The following is a 20688-nucleotide window of genomic DNA, read 5'->3' as shown; positions in this document are numbered from 1 at the left end:
ACAGCTTTTCTACCTCTGCCTATTTTTTATTCGTTGCCTGTCTCATTACGTACAAGTAAAGGGTAGAAGCTGGTGCTGTTTTCATGGGTAGAACTTCCCTCTATCCCGGAGGCAGAGCCATCCGTGCAATGTGCCTGTGACAAGCCAGGTTCTTACCGCTCCTACCTGGACGGCGGGGAAGTGCAGGAGCCATCTCTCGATGTGGCTGGCGTACCACCCGGGCACCAAGCACCGTCTCTGCAAGGCCCGCAGCTCGGGGGGCGCACGGGGCCCCGCCGAGATCACCTCGAAGAAGCTGAACCTCAGTGCTGCGGGGTCCTCGTGGGATCGCTGGTGCTACGAGGAAAGGGGGTGATTAAACTTGAGCCACAGGCACTGGTAATCACAAGTCAACCTCTCACAAGTCTCGGGTGAGGGAAGGGCACCTCGCTGGCGTGTTTCACAGGTAAGAGAGGGTGGGGACTTTTCCTGGAGCATCAGGAATGAAAGCTAGGACCCCCAGGAGAGAGCACTTGTGGCAATTTTTGGTGGAGGCTGAATTCTTATTGATAGGATTCCTTAACCAACTTTACGGAGTCCTTTCTTTGGTATATATACTTCATTCTGAAAATAACTCTTGGACATTGTATGAGCTCCCCCTCTGAGCCCATAAGAAAACCATTTATCATGTGAGCAAATGTCACCAAGCCCAGGAACTCACTTCTGCCACAGTCTGCTCCCCTGGGGATGGGATGCACTGTCACAAAAGCCCTGTCCCTTACTGTAAGTGTAGAAACTGCTGGACACCGGACAGGTGCACCGTCTGAAACCCACAGCTTTACCACACACACCTCGCGTCTAGAAGCCGGGGTGATTTTATTGAGTGGTAGCCTTTGTGATGAATCAGGATAATTTACTGTACAGAAAATGCAGAGAGCAGCACCTCAAGCAGGAAAGTTTCCTACGGGCTCAGGAGGGGTCCAGGGGGTTGAGGAAATCGCCCCATAAATATTCAGGGTTCAGGGGCAGCAAACTGGTGCAACAGGCCGCGGGGCTTGGCCAAGGCCTGCGTTCTGCCAGGCGGAGCAATTTATTTGTCATATTTAGGACATTTTGTTAGCTTGCAGCCTGGAAACTGCCTTTTTCAGCAAAGTCTCAATTTTTCAGGTGCTAAGTGGTTGCCAGGCTCCAATTTTCTTCTTTCTCTTTGAATCAATTAAGGCTCATTTCTCTCTTCTCCAGATACCTGATGGAAAAGGTAAGTGATGCAACGTCGAATCCGTCAATTTGCAATTTGCAATTTGCTGTTTGTTGTGATTACAAGGTGCCTCCAGGAGTTTGATGCGAGCGGCTGGTGTGCGGTTGTGGGTTTCAGCCTCCTAGACGTCTCCCACCCTGTTAGGCGGCCTGCCATCCATGTGCCTGTCCGAGACCCCATCTGTCTGCCGGTGGGACCTCGCCTGCCTGGCCCAGCCACAGAGCCTGTCCGGTGTCGTGTTCTTCCTGTTGTGAGCCTGGGGAGCTGGCTTTCCTTCACCAGCAAGCGGGCCCTGTGTGAGAAACTCTGCTCTCTAATATCGTGGATGGTCGGGAATTTACCTGTTTGAAATCTTGCTAGTGAGAAGGAGCAGCCCTGTCTCACCTGGAGGCTGGGAGCCATGCGGGTCACCTTGTTGCCACTCAGGTGCCCAGTTTCAGGTAAGGGGCTTTTGGACACAACATTCCATGTTTATCTGAACCTGATAATTTCCAAAGAAACGGGAGCCTTAGTCTGCTTTTCCGCCCTGATAACCCTCTTACACGCACACAGCCCTGCTTTGTGCCAACCAAACACTCCATTTTAATTTCACCTAAATTTCTCCCCTTACAAACCCTCCCGTTCTTTCGGGCGGTGCCCAGTGGTTTGTTGGGTGTTCGGGCTCCCCATCTGCAGTGCCCGGGGTCTTCGTCAGGTGGGCTTTCTCCTTCGGTGGGGTTCTGTCTGTCACTTTGTGTGTCCTGATTTGTACACGGGTTATTTACATGTTTCTCCAGTTACACTGAAAGCGGCCTCGCGTGCAATGTCCGTGTTTATTAATTTATCTTCAGGTCGACTCAGAACAGTGCTTCGCACGTGGCAGCCACTAGGACAGCCGGACGCGCAGCATCAGGGAGGTGTTGCCAAGTCACCAAACAGGAAGACGAATGAGGGTCCGAGAGGCCACGGCACCGACTCCGTTAACTCTATGTTCTGACATTTCATTTGCCTGCTTTTTATCGAATCTTTTCCCCTTGGTAATTAAAATATCACTGGGCAGTTTTTTCTTATTGTTTTTAATGATTCATTAAAGCAAAAATGTACAGGACCGGTAAGTGTCGTTATCAGTGTCTGTTAAACTAGTTCAGTGATCATCTGCGCGTGCGGCCCTCCCCGGCGTCGGACCCGGCAGCGGGTCCGAGGAAGGCTCCACGGGCTTAGCCGGCGCGGCCTCCACCAGGAGGGATCCTGGCATTCGCCGTGGCTGCTGCCTCTCCGTACAAGCAGTGACTGCAGCTCTTCTCGAGTCAGGGTCACCGATGTACAACCCACGGGCTAAACTGGGTTGGCCGCTTGTTGTAAATAAAGTTTTATTGGAACACAGCTAAGCTCATTCAGAGGCCGAACTGCCGCAGAGAACAACCTCGTGGCGGCAAAGCTGGGAACACTGCCTCCCTGCCCTTTTCCGGGAAGACCCGTGACTCCTGCCTCTGGGAACAGATTATACTCGGCCATAAAACAGATGATAGCAGCGTGACACATGTTTTAGGTGAAAAGTAAGGATTTTGAATTATTATAACATTTTACTTTTGAAGTGCAGCGATACAGAAGCACAGAATACACCAGCAGGCATCATTTTGTTTGTTGTTTTAATTTAACTTCGTTGCGTAAATGCATCTTATTCAACAAGTTAATTAAATGGGTACAAAATTAATAAAACCTTAAGGAGAAAGTTAGTTTCTCCACTGACAACAAAGAAAAATTTATTTGCTTTTCTGCCGGTATAAAAACTAGCAAATATTGCCCGGCCGGGTGTGGCTTGGCGGTCGGGCATCAACCTAGGATCCAGGCGATCGGGGTTCGATTCCTGGTCAGGGCACACGCCCGGGTTGCCGGCTGCAGCCGATCAATGCCTCTCTCATCATTGATGTTTCTGTCTCTCTCTCTCCCTCTCCCTTTCTCTCTGAAATCAATAAAGACATATTTGAAAAAAAACAACCACCTAGCAAATCTTTCTCATTAAAACCCGAGGGGTGGCGGCTGCTGCGACCGTCTCCAGTCTGCATCCTTGCTCCCGCTGGGCTCTGTCGGGGTTTCCTTACCTGGTACCAGGAATAGGCCCGGTCCGAGGGGTCGATGAGGATGGTGATGATCTTAGCTTTAGGGACGAGAGCAGCTGCTCTCTTGGGGGCCTCCTCTGAGTGGAAGTAATTGGAACTCTTCTCGAACAGAAGGTCTGTGGTGACGTTGGGCGGGGCCGGGAAGAAATCCATGTACCTGGAAAAGGAACATTTCTCAGAAGACGACTCTGGCTTACACACAGCCCCTGGTGATGAAGACTTTAAAGGAGTCCCACAGGTTCATTACAAGTTTCCCAAACAAAAGCCTTTTTCTACAAGGCGTTCGTCCCACACGGTGACAAGCGACGGGAGATACACAGAGCGCTAGTCGTGCGCTTGAAGATGCTTTTCTAAATAAATACATTTTCTCGTTTTGCTTCGTATCAGGGAAAAAGGCATGGGGGGGCAGCAAAGATGTGGACAGAGTGAGCAAACAGCCCTATAATCGTAGGGGGGCTCTCACATTTCCTAAGCCTCACCCTCCACCCCCCCTCCATTTCACAGGCCACCGTGAGGCTGACTGCGGAGACCAGGGAGCTCACAGTTACCGAACAGGGGCCGTCAGCACCGTGCTGTGACTTCTCTCAGTGCGGCGTTTTCTTTCTTTCACACGAGAGAGCAGCTGGTGGGACTCAAGTCAGCATATAGCAGTTTGTCTGGTACAACAAAGCCACGTCTAGAAACTCAGGGCCATAGAGAAAGCCGCCCGTGTCTTCTGGAAATTGCCTGTGGTGACCCATCATTGTGGCAACCTTTCTGGGGAAGGAGATATGAGGTTCTGTAAAATTGGATCAGCTGATCTGTTTTGGTGTCTTTACTATTTCTGGTTGGTCCCAAATTTCAGGCCACAGGTTCGTTTAGCCGCTCACACTGTTCCGGGGGAGCTAAGGGTCTAGTGGTTTCTCACTCGGTCCAAGCTTGTCTCAAACTCGCTTATTCCAAGGAGGCTCCACGGGTCACAGAGAAGGGCAGGTGCTGCCGGATCCAGACAACTTTCATTTTCTAAAACTGTCCACCTCCCTGGCGGCCCTTTACCCTTGGAACAGGGCTGGCCTTGAAAACCGCCTGGGCGAGCCGCTCCGGATCTCGGACCCCCGGTGCTGGTTCCGCAGGGCCCGCTTGCTGCCTCCTGTGGGGCCACGTGTTTCTCGTGGAGCGGCTGGCACTTATCGGTCCTTGAAAAATGTTCGATGGGCGAACAAGTAAACAGATCGAATTCATTCATATTTCCAGGGTAGAAACAGGTCCATATGTGGAGACTATGAATTCAGGTTATCCAAAGAATTCGTGAAAAACTAGCCGTAGCCAGTTTGGCTCAGAGATTAGAGCATCCGCCGGGGACCGAAGGGTGTCCGGGTCCATTCCCGGTCAAGGACACGCACCTCGGGTGCAGGCTCGATCCCTTGGCCCCAGTCAGGGCGAGTAGGGGAAGCAACCAATTGATGTGTCTCTCTCACACCGATGTTTCTGCCCCCCTCCCCCTCCCACTCTCTGAAAAGCAATGGGAAAAATATCCTCTGGTGAGGACAGAAAAGAGAAAAACTGGAGTGGTTGAGCAATTTAAAGGGTAAAAGCGAATGTCTGCCTCAAGCCTTACTGTTGCCATAACACCTCAGCGCTTTTTTACTGAGAAAGTGTGATTTTCCTACACTCCACATTTGCCACTTGGGTTGACCCGAGTATTTCTCAGTGATTTTATTCAAAGCCATCTGAAGACATTTAGAGGCTCTAACGTGAACAGGACCCCAAGGCTGTCATGCACCCCTCCACCCCACCGCACCCCCCGTAATCACAGCAGCTAATCATCAAACCAGCAGACGTGACTTCATGCCCAAATCATTTTCTGACATCTTCTGACTATGACTCTTGCTGTTGCATCAGCGACGGAGTTTTCTAACTTCCATTGGCCCTGCTTTGCTTGTGCCCTAAGCCTGTGTCGGCTGCCTGTCCTTGAACGCAGCCCTGGTTCTACCTGGTTCTCCAAAAAAGCCGATCCATGTCCAGGTGAACTAACTGCTGGGTGGATTCCATCCCGTGACCTTGGCACCTGGAGGCACAGAACCTCCAACCTGTGGCTCTGGGGCCCTGAGGGGCAGCGGAGGTGCTGGTGGCTCCTGGAGGGAAGGCTGGTCTTAGGGCCAAACCCAGGCGACGTGGAGGGCATCCTGGTTGTCGTCGCTCACAGATTGACACCTGCAGTTACTATTATCTGTCATTTGCACTAATTGCCTTTTATACGCGTATAATTTGTCAGTCAACAGTGTTTGCAATTGGGGTGTTTTTAGTGACTTATAATTAAAATTTTTAATTGCTCTTCAGCTTTCTGCTTCTCCCTGTCGTCTTTATAAACGGCTTAAGGGATTTTCTTCCCGTCGTCGAGGCTCCACACATCCCTGGCGCCTGAACAGCTTTCCTTTTTAATTGGTTATTCTCACAGATACCTTGCGTCTCAGGGAGCCCGGACATCGCGTTCCTCTCCACCCCACAGCAGTGCCAGTGCCTCCTGTCGCCTGAGGCCGACATGCCTGGGCGCCTTCCGGACTGTCACCACCACCGTGGGATGGGACACGGAGGCAGCGTCAGGCAGGGTGCTGAGGAATCCGCAGGGAAGCACGTAACAGCCGGAATGGACGTAAGTGCTCGTAGGTGCTCAGGTGGTGCTCAGCCCATTTCTTTACCTTTCCACCCCCGCGACCCATAAGCGAGCCTGGAGGGCGTTGATACTTACACAGTTGAGGTCATAGAATTGACAGCAGAGGTTAATGTATAAGAGCTCTTTATGCTAAAATTCATGCAAAACACTTAGGCTCATGCTCTGCAGTTATTCTAAGAATCCTGCTCCTCTATACCACCTCCTGCCCGGGATCCATACCGTAAACAGCAAGGCCTGGAGATTTACCTTACGATTAACATGCCTGCTACGTCTTTCCCACTACACTGCTGTATTTACATCACTGTATTTTGTGTGTACTTGACATTTTAACTTTTAATTTTAACTGTTTTTCTCAAATGGCTGATACAGTTCTAAGATGAATTCAAAAGCCAGTTCAATTTTGTATATTGTTGATATTTTTTACGGCTTTCATTACTCATGAGATTTGTACCCATTTCTAGTTCTGTCTATTTACCTTTTATACCAAAACAAAATAGAAAATCATGTATATGGACGGTAACATCACTTTAATGAAAAGTGCATGAGGAGAGAAAGCCACAAAAGTGTTTTCTTAACAGTGGAGAGGAACGAAACTCCTAGGTGCTACGGGAGTCTCTCTGACTTCACATCTGTAATTACCATCAAAGATAATTAATGCAAATGGAAATTACATGTGGGCCTCTTGAGGTGACAAGTCCCTGCAACAACTGAAAAAAGTTATGAATAATTTCTGTGATCTTTCATGTAGTCAATCAATTTCTAAGGCGCAGAGGGTAACATTTACTTGTGGCTACAAACTTAAACGTTTATACATGTGAGTGCTCATTTTATACTGTGCACAGTACATATACTTTTAGATTTATACTAATAACCCATCTTACCAATCAATCCCCCTGTGGTAGTTATTTCTATTAAAGAACTGTACCTCCTCAAAGGTTTTGGGGCTGGGGGAGTTACTAAGGATGGAGGGATGCATGACCAGGAACAGATACAAAGCAGTGGTTCCTGCAAAGACAGGAGAGGTTCAGAGATTAATTCAATGAAAACACAGTTTCCTACCATTAGCATTACAAAGTTTAATAAACTAACTACCACAACGCGCCAGACAGGTACGCAGAAGTATTCTTCAAATTAAACTGGAGAGCCAGCCAGCATTTAAACAGCAGTAGATGCTAAAACTCAGAGCTGGTGTGAGGTGAGCGGAGCATGTGTGGGGACCTGAGAGCTGGCATTTGACTCCAGCCCAGTCACCGATTTGGGTTCTGACTTTGGCTTCTCTTGGTCTTGGCTTTGTCAGTAAGAAATCACCTGCCTCGCTTAGTTCACAGGCTTCCTCTGAGGATAAAAAGACATATTGTACCTAGAGACACCTTGATATGAGTAAAGCACTATTTGAATGAACGGTGTCATTATTTAATAGAAGATATGACATTACCAAAGTCAATACTTGGGCTCCCCATAAAGTGCTTCCTGAGGCCTAAGAAAACTTATTATACTTGAGGCAGAATTTAATCTCTCAACAAGTTTGTTCCACTTCAAATGTACCTACAGTTACAAAGAGTAGTGGCAAAAATTGTTTAAATTACTAAATTTGAAAAAATATTGCTGCCCTTTTTAGTGACATAACTTACGGAACTTTTTGAAAGAGAAAGGCATATCCCAGATATCCATATAGATTTGTAACTATGGGGATCAAGAGCGTGAGTTTTAAAAAAGGGAGCAATGTCATGAACTGTAGTTAGTGTTCTAGAGCCTAAATTACGAGCTAAAGGGCGCCGCGCAGTTAGCCTGCTGCCGGAGGAAGTGGGGAGGCCGAGCTCAGCTTGCCGAGGAGCTCCTCAGGCGTCTGTAGCAGCGACTGTGCTTACAAGCTGCTGACGCGACACTGTTCCTGGCCTATGTGTGCAGCACTCCTGAGAGAGCAGGGTACCCTCCAGGTCCCCCTCTCCGCTGTGATTACGTTGTTACCCAGCCGGGATGGGGCTGGACCTGTTCATTGTATTCCAGGCCAATGGCTGGCTCCGGTAGTCAGAGTAGGCTGACCACTTGGGGACATTACTGTTCTGATTTCTCTACGTAATACTGACATGTCGCCACCTGTTCCACATTTTGAAGTTTCTTACCTCTCCGATAAGCTTATCTCACACTGTACTTGAATCTGCCATATCACTACAACAGAAGCATTTTATAATCGTCTACAGCAATACTGTCTGAAACAATGAATGAAAGAGGCAGTGTCCCGAGAGGGGAGCTCAGGCAGACGGGGAACTTCTATCTGCCATCGGAGGCGACCATAGGGACTGAAACAGAGTGATCTGGGATATACGAAGTAAAAATGTCTTCACCGTGGTTCCCAGGCCCCAGCCAGCGTCGCACTCACTGGGAGGGCTCGTCAACACACAGGGAGCTGCGCCCTATCCCAGGGCTTCGGATTCGGCACATGGAAAATCACCGACTTAGCCGAAATGGGGAACAAAATCTAAAACTTACTGGGGGAAAAGTTCCCTTATTTGAAATCCGCAGTGCAGGCAGTCTTTCCAGAGCACGGTCCTTTAGAATCAGGTGTCAGTCTAGGATCGGGAGTTTTATTTCTCACACACCCCAGCTGGGCGAGCTCGGACACACACTATCTAACCTAAGCCTTCGCTGTCCTATCTTTTTAGTGGGGAGGGAAATGCTTGGCGATCAGGGTTTCACAGGGCAGGTGAGCTAACCTCTGTGCAAGCACCTGAAGAGAGCCACATCTGAGTAGTAGTAAGGCTTTCAAAAATAACAACTTATTGAGATACAATTCAGAAATGCATTTAAAAAATAAAGAGAATAAAATCTCCCGAGGATAGAAAGCAATGGCCATTAGAATGTGAGAAAGAGAAAGCAGATTAATTCCTTTCTTATATCAGCTGGAAGCATTCTTTTCTGAATTTATTTTTAAGAATTGTATTAAATCATGTTGTTTGCCCTTAATAGCAGGACCAGCATTAATAAGACAAGCGGAAAAAAATGGAGATGATCTAATTCTTAGATCTACTTGTTGGTAAAAGGCATGATGTAATTTGTCAGTGGTCAAAAAATTAAGTTGTGTTTTCTGAATTCTATCTTTGCCTACAAGTATTCTTGGGTCTGAATAAACTGTCCTGTGCGTGTATGTGCATGTGTGTGTCGTGCGTGTGTGCACGTGTGTATAGAGTCGTGGATACACACATTCAAATAATCACCCACGAGGTTCAGTCTTTATATTTCTGTTAGTTTTAACACGCCACGTCTCCGCACACCCAGATGACCGAGACGCGTGTGAAACTGCTCAGAAACTCCCGGTTCTCTCTGTAGAGCGAGCGGAGAAGGGAGCTGCCCCTCGGGAGGCGGCGGGGCCTGAATGGCTGTTTTCTGTGAAGCCAGAATCCAAGGGCCCCAGAGAATTTCTCGTGCAGGATACATGAACGTCTGGCATTTTAAAACGTCCACTGCGCTTTATTTTAACACTGATTCTTACAGAAACCAGAAGTTTATGGAAAAAAATGGCACACCAGCCCGAGAAAAGGCGCAAAGGCTTTCTCCTGGGTCTGAGTAAACACCTTTCTCAGCACAGAGGTTTTTTCTGTCTAGGAATCTGCTTGTCAAATGCCTTTCGACTTTTAGACAATAGTGGTCCCTGAAGGAGAGAGTTTGGAAATAAACCGTGATGGCTCGATGGCAGGAAGAGGTGTGTTTCTGGAAGGGAGTTATAATAGTTCTAGACACTCATCGTGTCCATCTGGACTTGAGGACGTCCTGCCAGTCACTTTCTAAATGCACAGTTTTCATTTGAGAAATATTAATAGCAACGCGTTTCAACTGAGATTCCGGATAGAGGTGACTTGGCCACCATACTGCCTGCTGGATATTCAAACTGTGTGGCATCTTTTCTCATCTCACTATAAACAACCCCGACAGGCGCGAGAACACGTTCTCCACCCGAGCAAAGGTGGTCAGAGGAGAAAACGTGTCACTCCCTCGGCAGGGTGGCGGGAGGCCTGGGAACCAGTGAGAACTGGCTGTCTGTCCACCCGCGCGTCACACTGGGGGTGACTGCCGAGCTGTGGGGTCACCATAATGTGAAAGCCTCACCGGTCTTCTGGGGTCCGATGACCAGGAACTTTGGTAGGCGGTCGCAGGTTTTCTCTTTAGACCAAATGTCTCTGTGGCGCTTGTCATCGCAAGGATTCTGAGTGGGAGAGGAATGAGAGATGGTTCTTCTTATTGAGTGTCTGTTGTGTGCTAGAGTTTTCCACCCCTGGCCTTAAAAAACCACCCCCGGGAACCAAGCCGCGAAGTGGCATCGTGGGCGCTTTCAAACCGCTCCTTTCGGCCTGAGGCTGAGTGTCCGCTGAGCAGGCAGGAGGGGACACACTTCTGCTGAGAGGCCCCCATAGCTCTGAGCTGCAGTATTTCTTTTTCTGTGGGCAGTTTTGTGCTTGTGTGTATGTGTGCATGTGCATGTGTGCATGAGAGTGTGCCTGTGTGCGTGTGTGGGCCTGTGTGCATGTGTGTGTGTAGGCATGTGTATGCATGTGAGTGTGCATGTGTGTGCATGTGCATGCATGCATGTGCGAGTGTGTTAAAATCATGAGCTTGTTGGGCAGATACTGTGCTCCATGCCGACCTAAAAGGAGATCCAAGCTCAGCCCTCAGGGGTAGCTGAACTGTAGAAGGGGTCAGGGTTTATTCTAAGTGACTGCTGCACGTCAGAGGAACACAGATCTGGCCATAATAATACTGTTTGAAGGGACAGCAGATTTCTTTCAGCGGCCTCCAAAGGTCAGTAAATGTGTATCTAAACCTATAACTTTACAGACCATGGTGCTAAAAAGCACTACATTTTGGCAAAATGGGAAAATGAGGGTGAACTATGACCTTAGGGACCCGTGCAAGATCTATCTAGACCAGCGATTTTCAAACTTTTCCATCTCATGGCACATAAACTAATTACTAAAATTCTGTGGAACACACAAAAATATTATATTCTGTTGATCTGACAAAAAATAGGTATGATTTTAATTCATTCACACTGGATGGCTATTGTGTTGGCCGTTGTCATTTTTTTATTTGACAGTCTAAGGGAAAAGAGGTCAGTGCCTGACTAAACAGTCAGGTCTTGCATGCTTTAAGGATTCTGCGGCACAGCAGCTGGAAATTGTGGCTGTAGAACATCCTTAATTTAAACTGTAAAGTACATATTATGTGAAGACTTTGCAGTACCCTTTCCTCCTGGTTTAGAAATGGGTGGACAGGAACGTTCTATTTTACTGTCAGTGCTGGAGACATGTGTAGTTAAACACACCTTCTGCCTATTTACAATAAGCAGCAGGTGTTAAGAGTATCGTGAGGGTATTCTTGTTGGCTGCTGTTCTAGAAAAATAGTGGTTTCAAACCTGTCACCTGAAACCGTAATGATTTCAGTTTAAAAATAAGGTTTAAACTGTAGGAAAGTTGCATGTCTTTCCAGTGGCTAACGTTTGGTGATGTTTTGTAGCGGTTAAGATGAAAAAGAGCCCTGCTGGGTGGCTCAGTTGGTTGGAGCGTCACCCCTGGCCCCATGCACCAAAAGGTGGCGGGTGCGATGCCCGGTCAGGGCACATACCCAGGTTACGGGTTAGATCCCCAGTCAGGGCGAATGTGGGAGGCAACTGATCCATGTTTCTCTCTCACATCAATGTTTCTCTCTCTCCCTCCCTCCCTGTTTCCTCCCTTCCTCTGGCTAAGATAAAAAAAGACTAAAAGATTAGAAGATGTAAAAGATGTGTGTTATATGCAGTGATAATTCCACAACCACCTACTTTAACCTACTAAACTGTGTACTTGTGTCTCATTTGGGGTTCTCTGTTCGTGCTCAGGAGTAATTAGCTCAGGTTCAGCATTGAGTGAATTAAACCTGGAGCTCAGAGCTTACTGAAACTCAGTCTGTGGGACTTACTGAGTCTGCCTGGGGCGAGTGTTACTGTCCCGCTCCAAGGGCACTTACGAGAGTGGTTGACAGCACAGCCTCTGAGAAGATGGCCCAGAACGGACTCCCACCTGCCACTCACTAGCTGGGTGACCTTGCTCAAGTGTCTCAGCCATTCTGTGCCTCAGTTTCTCCATCTGTAAAATGGGGATGACTGTACCTACCACATAGGGTAGTTGTGAGGATTAAATGGGTTACACTGTACAGAACCTAGTCTGACACAGGAAGTACTATGTAGTTATTTCCTAAGATTGCTGCTTTCCCAGATCACGGAGGGGGGGTTAAGTTCAAAGCGTGTTACTGCAACTCCAGGTGCAGAAGGGCATGTGCTTTGGGACCCTGGTTATCCCTAGAACAGTGTGAAGATCCCATATTTATGTGATATTAAGAGGCTCAAGTAACTTTGCCACGTCCACTCCCGAGTAATACTTTTGAAAGATGCCCGAATCCTGCAGCTGCCGGCTGCCCCGTGGCTCTGTAGGCTGACACCAGTTTGAACTCTCCTCACCTGTCCCTTGAGTGTGTTCAGTCCCTGGAGGTGGGCAGGTGCTCAAGGTGGACGGGCCGGCCGCCTGCCTGACGCCCACCCTGCTGCCTGTCTTCTCACCCTTCAGTCTGCACGCCGACCCCTCACCCTCCACCGAAACCGTTACATCCACTCGACCCTGCACGGAGCTTCGGGACTCCGGCATTCCTGCTGGGCGTGGGGACAGGGAACCGGCCACCAGGAAGCAGGAAGCGAAGCCTCAATTCAGGGAGAAGTGGCTTCTCAAACCCACTAACGTTTCCAAGAAGCATGAGCTCCCCGCCCCACACCCCGCGCCTCCACCTTTCAGGTCTGAACGACCCAGGGCTCCGGGGGATCCTCGTGGGGTAGTCACGCCAGTCCCTGAGCCGGTCTCACCTGCCAGAGAGGGTCTCTCTGCTCCGGGAAGATCTCAAAGTACTTGCGGGCCAGCTGCGCGGGGGGCAGAGTCTGCAGCCGCAGGTTGGTCCAGCTCTGCACGAAGTTGGCCAGGTTCACGAAGGTGTACAGCCCCAGCCGGTCATTGCCGTAGTTGGACAGGTGGGTCATGAAAATGCTGATCTGGAAAAGGGAAATGGACGTCAGTGTGCACGCGGTATTTCACCCCCGGGGGCAGAGCCACGGCCTCAATGCTGCTCCTTTTTCACACCCACTCATGACACACTTTTGAATTTCGGACAGACCAAACAGTCTCATGTTCATACGTGCCAGGGGATGCGTTCTTAGCAAGACCGGATGAGCATTTTCCCTGAGATTTTAATATATTTCACAACAAAACGAATGAATCCAGCTGCCATGTACCCATGCGGGTGCGGGGAGAATGACGTGAATAATTTACCCTGATGGTCACATCCGATGGCCTCACGCATGTGGACTACTCACACTCAGAGAGGGGATCCCAGGAAGCAGGGACTTTGTAATTTCAATGTACTTAGTGGGTATGAACAATCCGCGAACCGTCAGCACAGCATTAGCTGAACAGAGCTGGTAACGCACAGCGGTGCCCTGCAGCCCCGCCTCGCTCCAACAGGGAGAGAATGTGCGGATCTGCGCTCGCCTCGCTCTGGGGGAGGGAAGGGCCCTGCGCTGTCCCGGGGGGCGTGGAGGGAAGCACAGGCCAGCTAGCCAGCCTCTGGCCCCCGAGGGTTAGCCACCGAGAGGAAGACAGACGGGACTCTAGCTGCACACGGGCCGTCCGCGTGCTCACGTCTCCCAAGCGGCTGCCGGGCCCCCTCCACCCGCAGGGCCGGGCGAGCAAGCTCCTGCCGTGTCTGTGCCTCTCGGGGGCAAGGACACGCTGAGGTCGCTACAGCGCCCGTAGGATGTGTTCGCTGCCCCCGTACGGAGCAGGCCCGTGGCTCTTGTTCCCGGAGTGCGGTTTTTCTCTGCGAGGCCCACTGTAATCCGTTTGTGATAGGAGAGAGAGAGGAAAGAGGGAGCCAAGGAGAAGTCAAACGTCAGAATGCTCCGTGCCAGACAGTTAGTGACACGGCTCCAAGTCTTCCTGCGAGGAACTCGTGTGGGACCAGAGTGAAGCTCAAGGGGTAAGTACACTGACAGATGGGCTTGCGTGAGCAGCCTGACGCCACAGCCCATGTCCTCTCACTGGTCACCCTGGTGCTTCCTTCCGGTCATGCCAGGCAGCCCCGGCCAGGTCTGGGCACAAGGATACTTCGTGCACCATCCGGCCAGCCTGTCAGAATTTCCAATCCATATTTTTACATTTTGAACAAAATGATGCATTCGTTACTGCCTACGTAGTTCGTGAGATCTGATTTCTCTTGTAAATATAAGTGGGCATCATTTGCAAAATATCAGAGCAGAATTTCCTGTGCAGACAGATGCTTTTTATATTTTTAAAGGCTGGGCTCCATTTTTCCCTTTTGGATGCTCTAGGAAGCTGGAAACCAATACGATTTTTCATATCAAGTTTAGTCTGACATATGGACGAGAGCTCTGGGAGGCTGTCTCTAAACTCTGCCTTGACAGTTTCCAGCCTCCACAGGAAACAGCGGGCTCCCGACGCACCCATTACAGGGAGGCGCCGAGAGCAGCCAGGGCGAGGCCACGCGCGTCCTGTGGGTACAGAGCACGGGCCTCCGTGCACCACCGTCCCGGGAGCTGCACCACCAGCCTCGCTTCCGCCTGTGAGTGGTCCTAGCAAGTGCTCCACGGCACCTCAGTAACCAGGAGCCGCTAGGTCTGCTCTTCAGCTTTTAGTTAGGCAGAGGGCCTCCATTTCCAAGGGCAGGATCAAGTTAGCAAAGATCACAAAACCGACAAATAAAACCAGAACGTCAGCTCTCAGTTTAAAATGGGGAATTGTAGTGGGACCAAAATATTAGAATCTGCACAATGAGAGGCTCCTTTCCTGGCAGTCAGGGTACATGGCAGCTGTTCACCCGTCAAGAGATTTATAAAAGTGCATCGCAAATTACTGTCCCAGCTCTTAGGATCAACGCATTCTTTCCTACAGTAGGACTGAGAGTAAAGTGTGATCAGGAAGTTGCTTGCTCAGTTTAGAATCAGAAAAAGACTTAGGTCTGAACTCTTCAGGGCCCCAGGTTCAGACAGCCTGAGGGCCCACCTCCTAAGGACACCTGAACCTCAGAGTCCATCAGTGAAAATCCCTGCGCCCATCAGAGGGTGCTGGCCTGTGACATGGCAGCTCTGTGCGGAGAAGGCTTTCTCTCTCCTGGATGGGGCCGACGTCTGTCCTCGGAACCGTGAGTATTGAATTCACTTGGTTGACACTTTCTTCTTGACCAATGAGAAGTGCTTGGGTTAACGGCAGAACGCGTCAGGCTGGAGGGCTGGTCTGTGTGAGGAGCCTGTGACCTTCGCTGTGACTGGCTTACCTGAAGCCTCAGAGGTGCTGGGTATGGCAGCCCCTTGATATTACGTGGCCCGTGGGAAGAAAAACTTTAAAATGCATTAACGAAGTCCTGCTTGTATTTTCCTTTTCAACTCAGATGTATTTGAATATATTTAGGAACCAAAGGTTTGTTTCCAGTACACATCTACCTTTTGACAGTAAACAACAAACTCATTCGGTTTCTCAGAAAATGGGCATCTGATCAAGGCCCGGGGGTTAGGGAAGCTTCTGGTGCTATCTTTCAAATCCGCGATCATGAAAATCCGTATGTTTCCTGTGGCTAATGTCTACTTTAATCCCATCACAGTTCCATTCTCATCCTGACCTGAAGAAGGTCACCTGCTAAGTCGCCAGCCTGCACCTGGATCGCTCTTTGTCTTCCACACAAACTGTATCCCAACGTTGAATTCGGGAATGGAGAGTTCACGGGAAGCTGGCCGTCACCCTCGCCTGTCCTGCCGGGCGGCCAGCGCTAAAGAAGGCGGCAGCCTCCCTCGGCGAGGCTGGGGCTGCGTCCAGAAGTGGCTTCCGACCCACATCGCCAGGGATTGCAGGCGGCCGCAAACTGGAGCTGGTGCGGATAAGTCAGCGCGGGTCCCTTGCCTGCCTCATAGTGTCTGACGGTCTGTCACTTATTTATAAATCCCAGCATTTATGGGAAGGTGCTGTCTCCTGAAAGCTCTCTGAATCAGAAAAAAACAGTTTTGTGGGAAGGTTTCTTCTCCCCTTCCCCCCTGTGGATCTCCTCATCAAGACAGACGGAATTGCCAGATTTATTGACAAAGGCCTGAAAAGCAGCAAAGTTGGCTCAACATTCAGGGAGTCTGGGCAGTTAGTTTGGTCCAAATTAGTATCTGAGATTAACACAAGCTTTACTACAAGATTTTTTTTTTTTCAATTAAGGAAATAATTTGGGTTTTAATTAGTGGAATGTATAATATTTCTTGTAAATCTATTGTACATGAATGATCCAATTTTGAATTTCTTCCACATTGTGTGGAACTAATTTGGAATAGAAAGTTCTAGAATTACAATACCATGAAGAATTGCTTATGTGTCAAAGCAACCATGGGTTGAGTCAAATAGATGATTATCTGTTCGTAGTCCTATTGCTCTATGATGAAAGGAAGTTTAAAACATCGGAGTTTTATAGGTTATAGATTAAGGGGTCTTAAAACTGTTGGTGGAAATGTTAGAATAGCACATATGGGCCGAGTCTGCAGTTCAGAATCAGGCACTGGTTTCAGTCTTTGCCTGTGTGTTACTCGCAGAATTGAGAAAAAAGATCAGAAAGCCATATAAGGTGATCCTGAAGATCCTCTCATTTGTAAGTAATAGATAAGTTAGAAGAACTGGATGATTCCTGCTGCGAAAACCAGAATCACTCACGCGTTTGTGGTATGAGGGGGACTGGCAGCTGCCCCTTCACTTCTCATTAGTTATGTGGAGCCCGAGGTACTTACTGGGTTGAGGACCAGCGTGAAGAACAGTTCTCCCCCTTGGATGCTCTTGTCCAGCTCTTGGGGGCCTCCGGGGTACTCTTTGTAGAAAATCGTGTGAGTGAAAAGGCCACAGGTTTGTCTTGGGAGAACCTGAAGGGAGAATGAACAGTAAGCAGAGAGTTCCTTCCCACCCGCTGGCGTGTTGAAACCCAGCTTTGTTTTCTCACAGAAGACAGCGCACAAGCTGGCGTCACGATTCAATTATAGGAACATGGGGACGACATGGGTCCAGCAGGGACGCTGGATGGAGACCGCCGAGGAAATGTTCTAAATCTAGGAGGGGCAGTGAGTTATTTTAGACACGTATCTACTTTAAATCCAGAGTCAGTGCTTTTGTTACAAAACCTGCTATGTTCCAGCATCTTAAGAAATAAAACAAAAAAGAAGAACATGAGACCTAAAAAAACCAGGAGGGGCCTGTGCTGCCTTGTGACTCCTGCAGGAGGAAGTTCCCAGGCTAATCCTTTCCGCCCAATCCCACGCGTGTCTTAGAAAATGACGTCAATCCTTAACTCCGTGCCGTTCTTGGGAAGTGGCCTTTTGAATTAGAGCAAACATTGGAGACTCAAATCCTCGGCTCTGCTCTGGTGGGAAGGGCCCCTAAGGCTGTGGCCACTGCCCAGATCCCCTCAGAGTCCTGCTGGTCGGTGCCAGAGGTGGGAGAGATACACATTAGGTAACTTTAGAAACTGTCAAAATCATAGAAGGCCCCTTAGTAAACGTCTTCTTTCCTTCCTTTGTATGTGAAATTTATCATTTGCTTCAATTATGCACGTTTGTGACGAAGACATTTTCCAGGGTCTCACAGCTTCCCTGGTATCGGTGGGGGACAGTTGCCAGCGTGGAGGGAAGCTGGGCAGGGGGCACGGCCTTTGGTGGAATCTTACAGCTCGACTTCTTAACAACCTGTCATTATCCTCTTGAAGTAGCAGAAAGTTAGTGACCAGCCGGTGGCGGGACACACGTCCTACAGAACTCACAGGCGGCCGTCTGCTTACTGGCCTAAGCAGATGGGTCTGCATTTTCTGTCTTGATTCTTAAAGCACATTTGGTTCGGTAAGTGCTCTCAAAGTATGACCCATAGAGGATGTCCCACGCTCTGCAACCGTCTGCAAATCTACTGGTTCTTTGTGTTAATTTTAATGTGTATTAAAATAACTTTTAGTCCAGTCCCTGAGGAGTTTTCTTAGAAAATGTACTTCGCAGCTCAACCAACACGTCACACATTGCTGTATAAATTAAAACTGTATATAGTTTATTTAGGTTGGTAGATTTCTAGCCATGGAAGCTCCTTTATCTTGACGGAATCATTAAAAGAAGTTCAGTTTCATCACAGAGCAGTAGCTCTGAGAACGTCTATGTTTAGAAGCACTGCTCATTCTCATAATGTTATGCACAAAGTCAGTGATAAAAAAACTAGGGGCAAAGGCAGGCAGAGGTAGGCCAGCTGGATTATAAATATTCCCCAGCAGTTCGCGGAAGTGTTGTTGTCTGGGAATTAAAGCGTTATTGAGAATTCATTCATCATCTAATACTTATTCTAAATTCTATGCAAGTCCAGGCTAGTGCTACTGGGTTTTTTGCTTTGTTTGTTTTTAATTTATCTTTACTGTTGAAAGTATTACAGTTCCCTCCGCCCCACTGATCCCCTCCACCCCTCATCCGCCCCACCCCAGGCCTTCCTGATACTATTGTCTGTGTCCCCGGGTTGTGCACATAAGTATGTAAGCTCTTTGATTACTCTCTCCCCACCCACTCCCCCACCCCTGCCTTCCCTCTGAGATTCCAGTCTGTTCCATGTTTCTACGTATCTGGATCTATTTTGTTCATCAGTTTATTTGTTCTTTAGATTCCACATATGAGTGAGGTCATGTGGTATTTGTCTTTCTCTGACTGGCTTATTTCTCTTAGCATAATACTCTCTAGGACCCACCATGCTGTCCCAGAGGGTACGAGATCCTTCTTTTTTACAGCTGCATAGTATTCCATGGTGTGACTGTCCCACAGCTTTGTATCCACTCATCTACTGATGGGCACTTGGGCTGTTTCCAGGTATTAGCTATTGTGAATTGCACAGCTATGAACAAAGGGGTGCATATATTCTATCTGATTAGTGTTTCAGGATTCTTAGGATATATTCCTAGAAGTGGGATCACTGGGTCAAATGGCAGCTCCATTTTTAATTTTTTGAAGAAGCTCCATACTGCTTTCCATACTGGCTGCCCCAGTCTACATTCCCACCAGCAGTGCACCAGGTTCCCCTTTCTCCACATCCTCTCCAGCACTTGTTGATTTGTTGATGGAGCCATTCTGACAGGTGTGAGGTGGTATCTTATTGTGGTTTTAATTTGCATCTCTGTGATTAGTGACATTGAGCATTTTCTCATGTGTCTCTTGGCCATCTGTGTGTCCTCTTTGGAGAAGTGTCTATTCAGGTCCTTTGCCCATTTGATTGGATTGTTGGTCTTCCTTTTGTTAAGTTGTATGAGTTCCTTATATATCTTGAATATTAACCCTTTATCAGATGAGTCATTGGCAAATATGTTCTCCCTTACAGTGGGCTCCCTTTTCATTTTTTTGATGGTTTCTTTTGTTGTACAGAAGCTTTTTAGTTTGATGCAGTCCCATTTGTTTATTTTATCCTTTGTCTCTCTTGCCCTAGGAGATGGATCGGCAAACATATTGCTACGAGACATGTCTGAGATTTTGCTGCCTATATTTGCTTCTAAGATTTTTATGGTTTTGCCACTTATATTTAAGTCTTTAGTCCATTTTGAGTTTATTCTTGCGTATGGTGTAAATTGGTGGTCTAGTTTCATTTTTTTGCATGAACCTGTCCAATTTTCCCAGCACCATTTATTGAAGAGACTGTCTTTGCTCCACTGTATGCTCTTGCCTCCTTTGTCAAATATTAACTGACCACAATGACGTGGGTCGATTTCTGGGGTCTCTGTTCTGTTCCACTGGTCTATATGTCTGTTCCTGTGCCAGTACGAGGCTGTTTTGATTAGTGGCTTTGTAGTATAACTTGGTATCTGACATTGTGATCCCTCTAACTTTGTTCCTCTTTCTCAAGATTGGGGCAGCTATTTGGGGGTCTTCTTTTGGTCCCATATAAATTTTTGGAGTGTTTGTTCCAGACCTGTGAAATATGTCTTGGTATTTTAATAGGAATTGCATTGAATCTAGAGATTGCTTTGGGCCGTATGGGCATTTTAATGATGTTAATTTTTCTAATCGATGAACATGGTATATTCTTCCACTTGTTTATATCTTCCTCTATTTTTTCTGTGTCCTGTAGTTTTCCAATTACAGGTCTTTTAGCTCCTGGGTTAAGTTTATTCCTAAGTATCTTAATTTTTTAGTTGCAATGGTAAATGGGATTGTTTTTTAGTTTCCCTTCTGAGAGTTCATTGTTGGTATATAAAAATGCCATGGATTCTAGGTGTTAATTTCGTATCCTGTTACCTTGCTGAATTCATTTATTAAATCTAGTAGTTTTTTGGTGGAGTTTTTAGGGTTTTCTATGTGCAATATCATGTCATCTGCAAATAACAGTTTTACTTTCTCATTTCCAATTTGGGTGCTTTTTATGTTTTCTTCTTGTCTGATCACTGTGGCTAGGACTTCAGTACTATCATCAATACGAGTTGTGAAAGTGGACATCCCTGTCTTGTTCCTGCTCTTAGAGGAAACAGTTTTAGTTTTTGTCCATTAAGTATGACATTGGCTATAGGTTTGTCATATATGGCCTTTATTATGTTGAGGTATGATCCCTCTATTCCCACTTTGCTGAGAGTTTTTATCAAAATGGGT

General features: G+C 47.9%; 1 protein-coding gene across 1 annotated transcript in view; it reads right to left on the bottom strand.

Annotated features, from left to right (window-relative positions):
- LOC308556641 (bifunctional heparan sulfate N-deacetylase/N-sulfotransferase 3) overlaps positions 1-20688 on the bottom strand; it is a gene marked incomplete at its 5' end in the record, with an annotated part of 73183 nt that overhangs the window by 12059 nt on the left and 40436 nt on the right. Inside the window, 6 exons of the mRNA XM_081136065.1 lie at positions 166-336; positions 3319-3493; positions 6871-6994; positions 10094-10190; positions 12874-13056; positions 16834-16962. Of these exons, the coding sequence (XP_080992191.1) occupies positions 166-336; positions 3319-3493; positions 6871-6994; positions 10094-10190; positions 12874-13056; positions 16834-16962 (879 nt within the window). The remainder of the gene's footprint in view (positions 1-165; positions 337-3318; positions 3494-6870; positions 6995-10093; positions 10191-12873; positions 13057-16833; positions 16963-20688) is intronic.

Source organism: Miniopterus schreibersii (genome assembly GCF_964146895.1).
Source record: "Miniopterus schreibersii genome assembly, chromosome: 4".
NCBI classification, from domain to species: domain Eukaryota; kingdom Metazoa; phylum Chordata; class Mammalia; order Chiroptera; family Miniopteridae; genus Miniopterus; species Miniopterus schreibersii.
The sequence above is the reverse complement of the archived record's forward strand: the minus strand, read 5'-3'. Positions and strand labels throughout refer to the sequence as shown.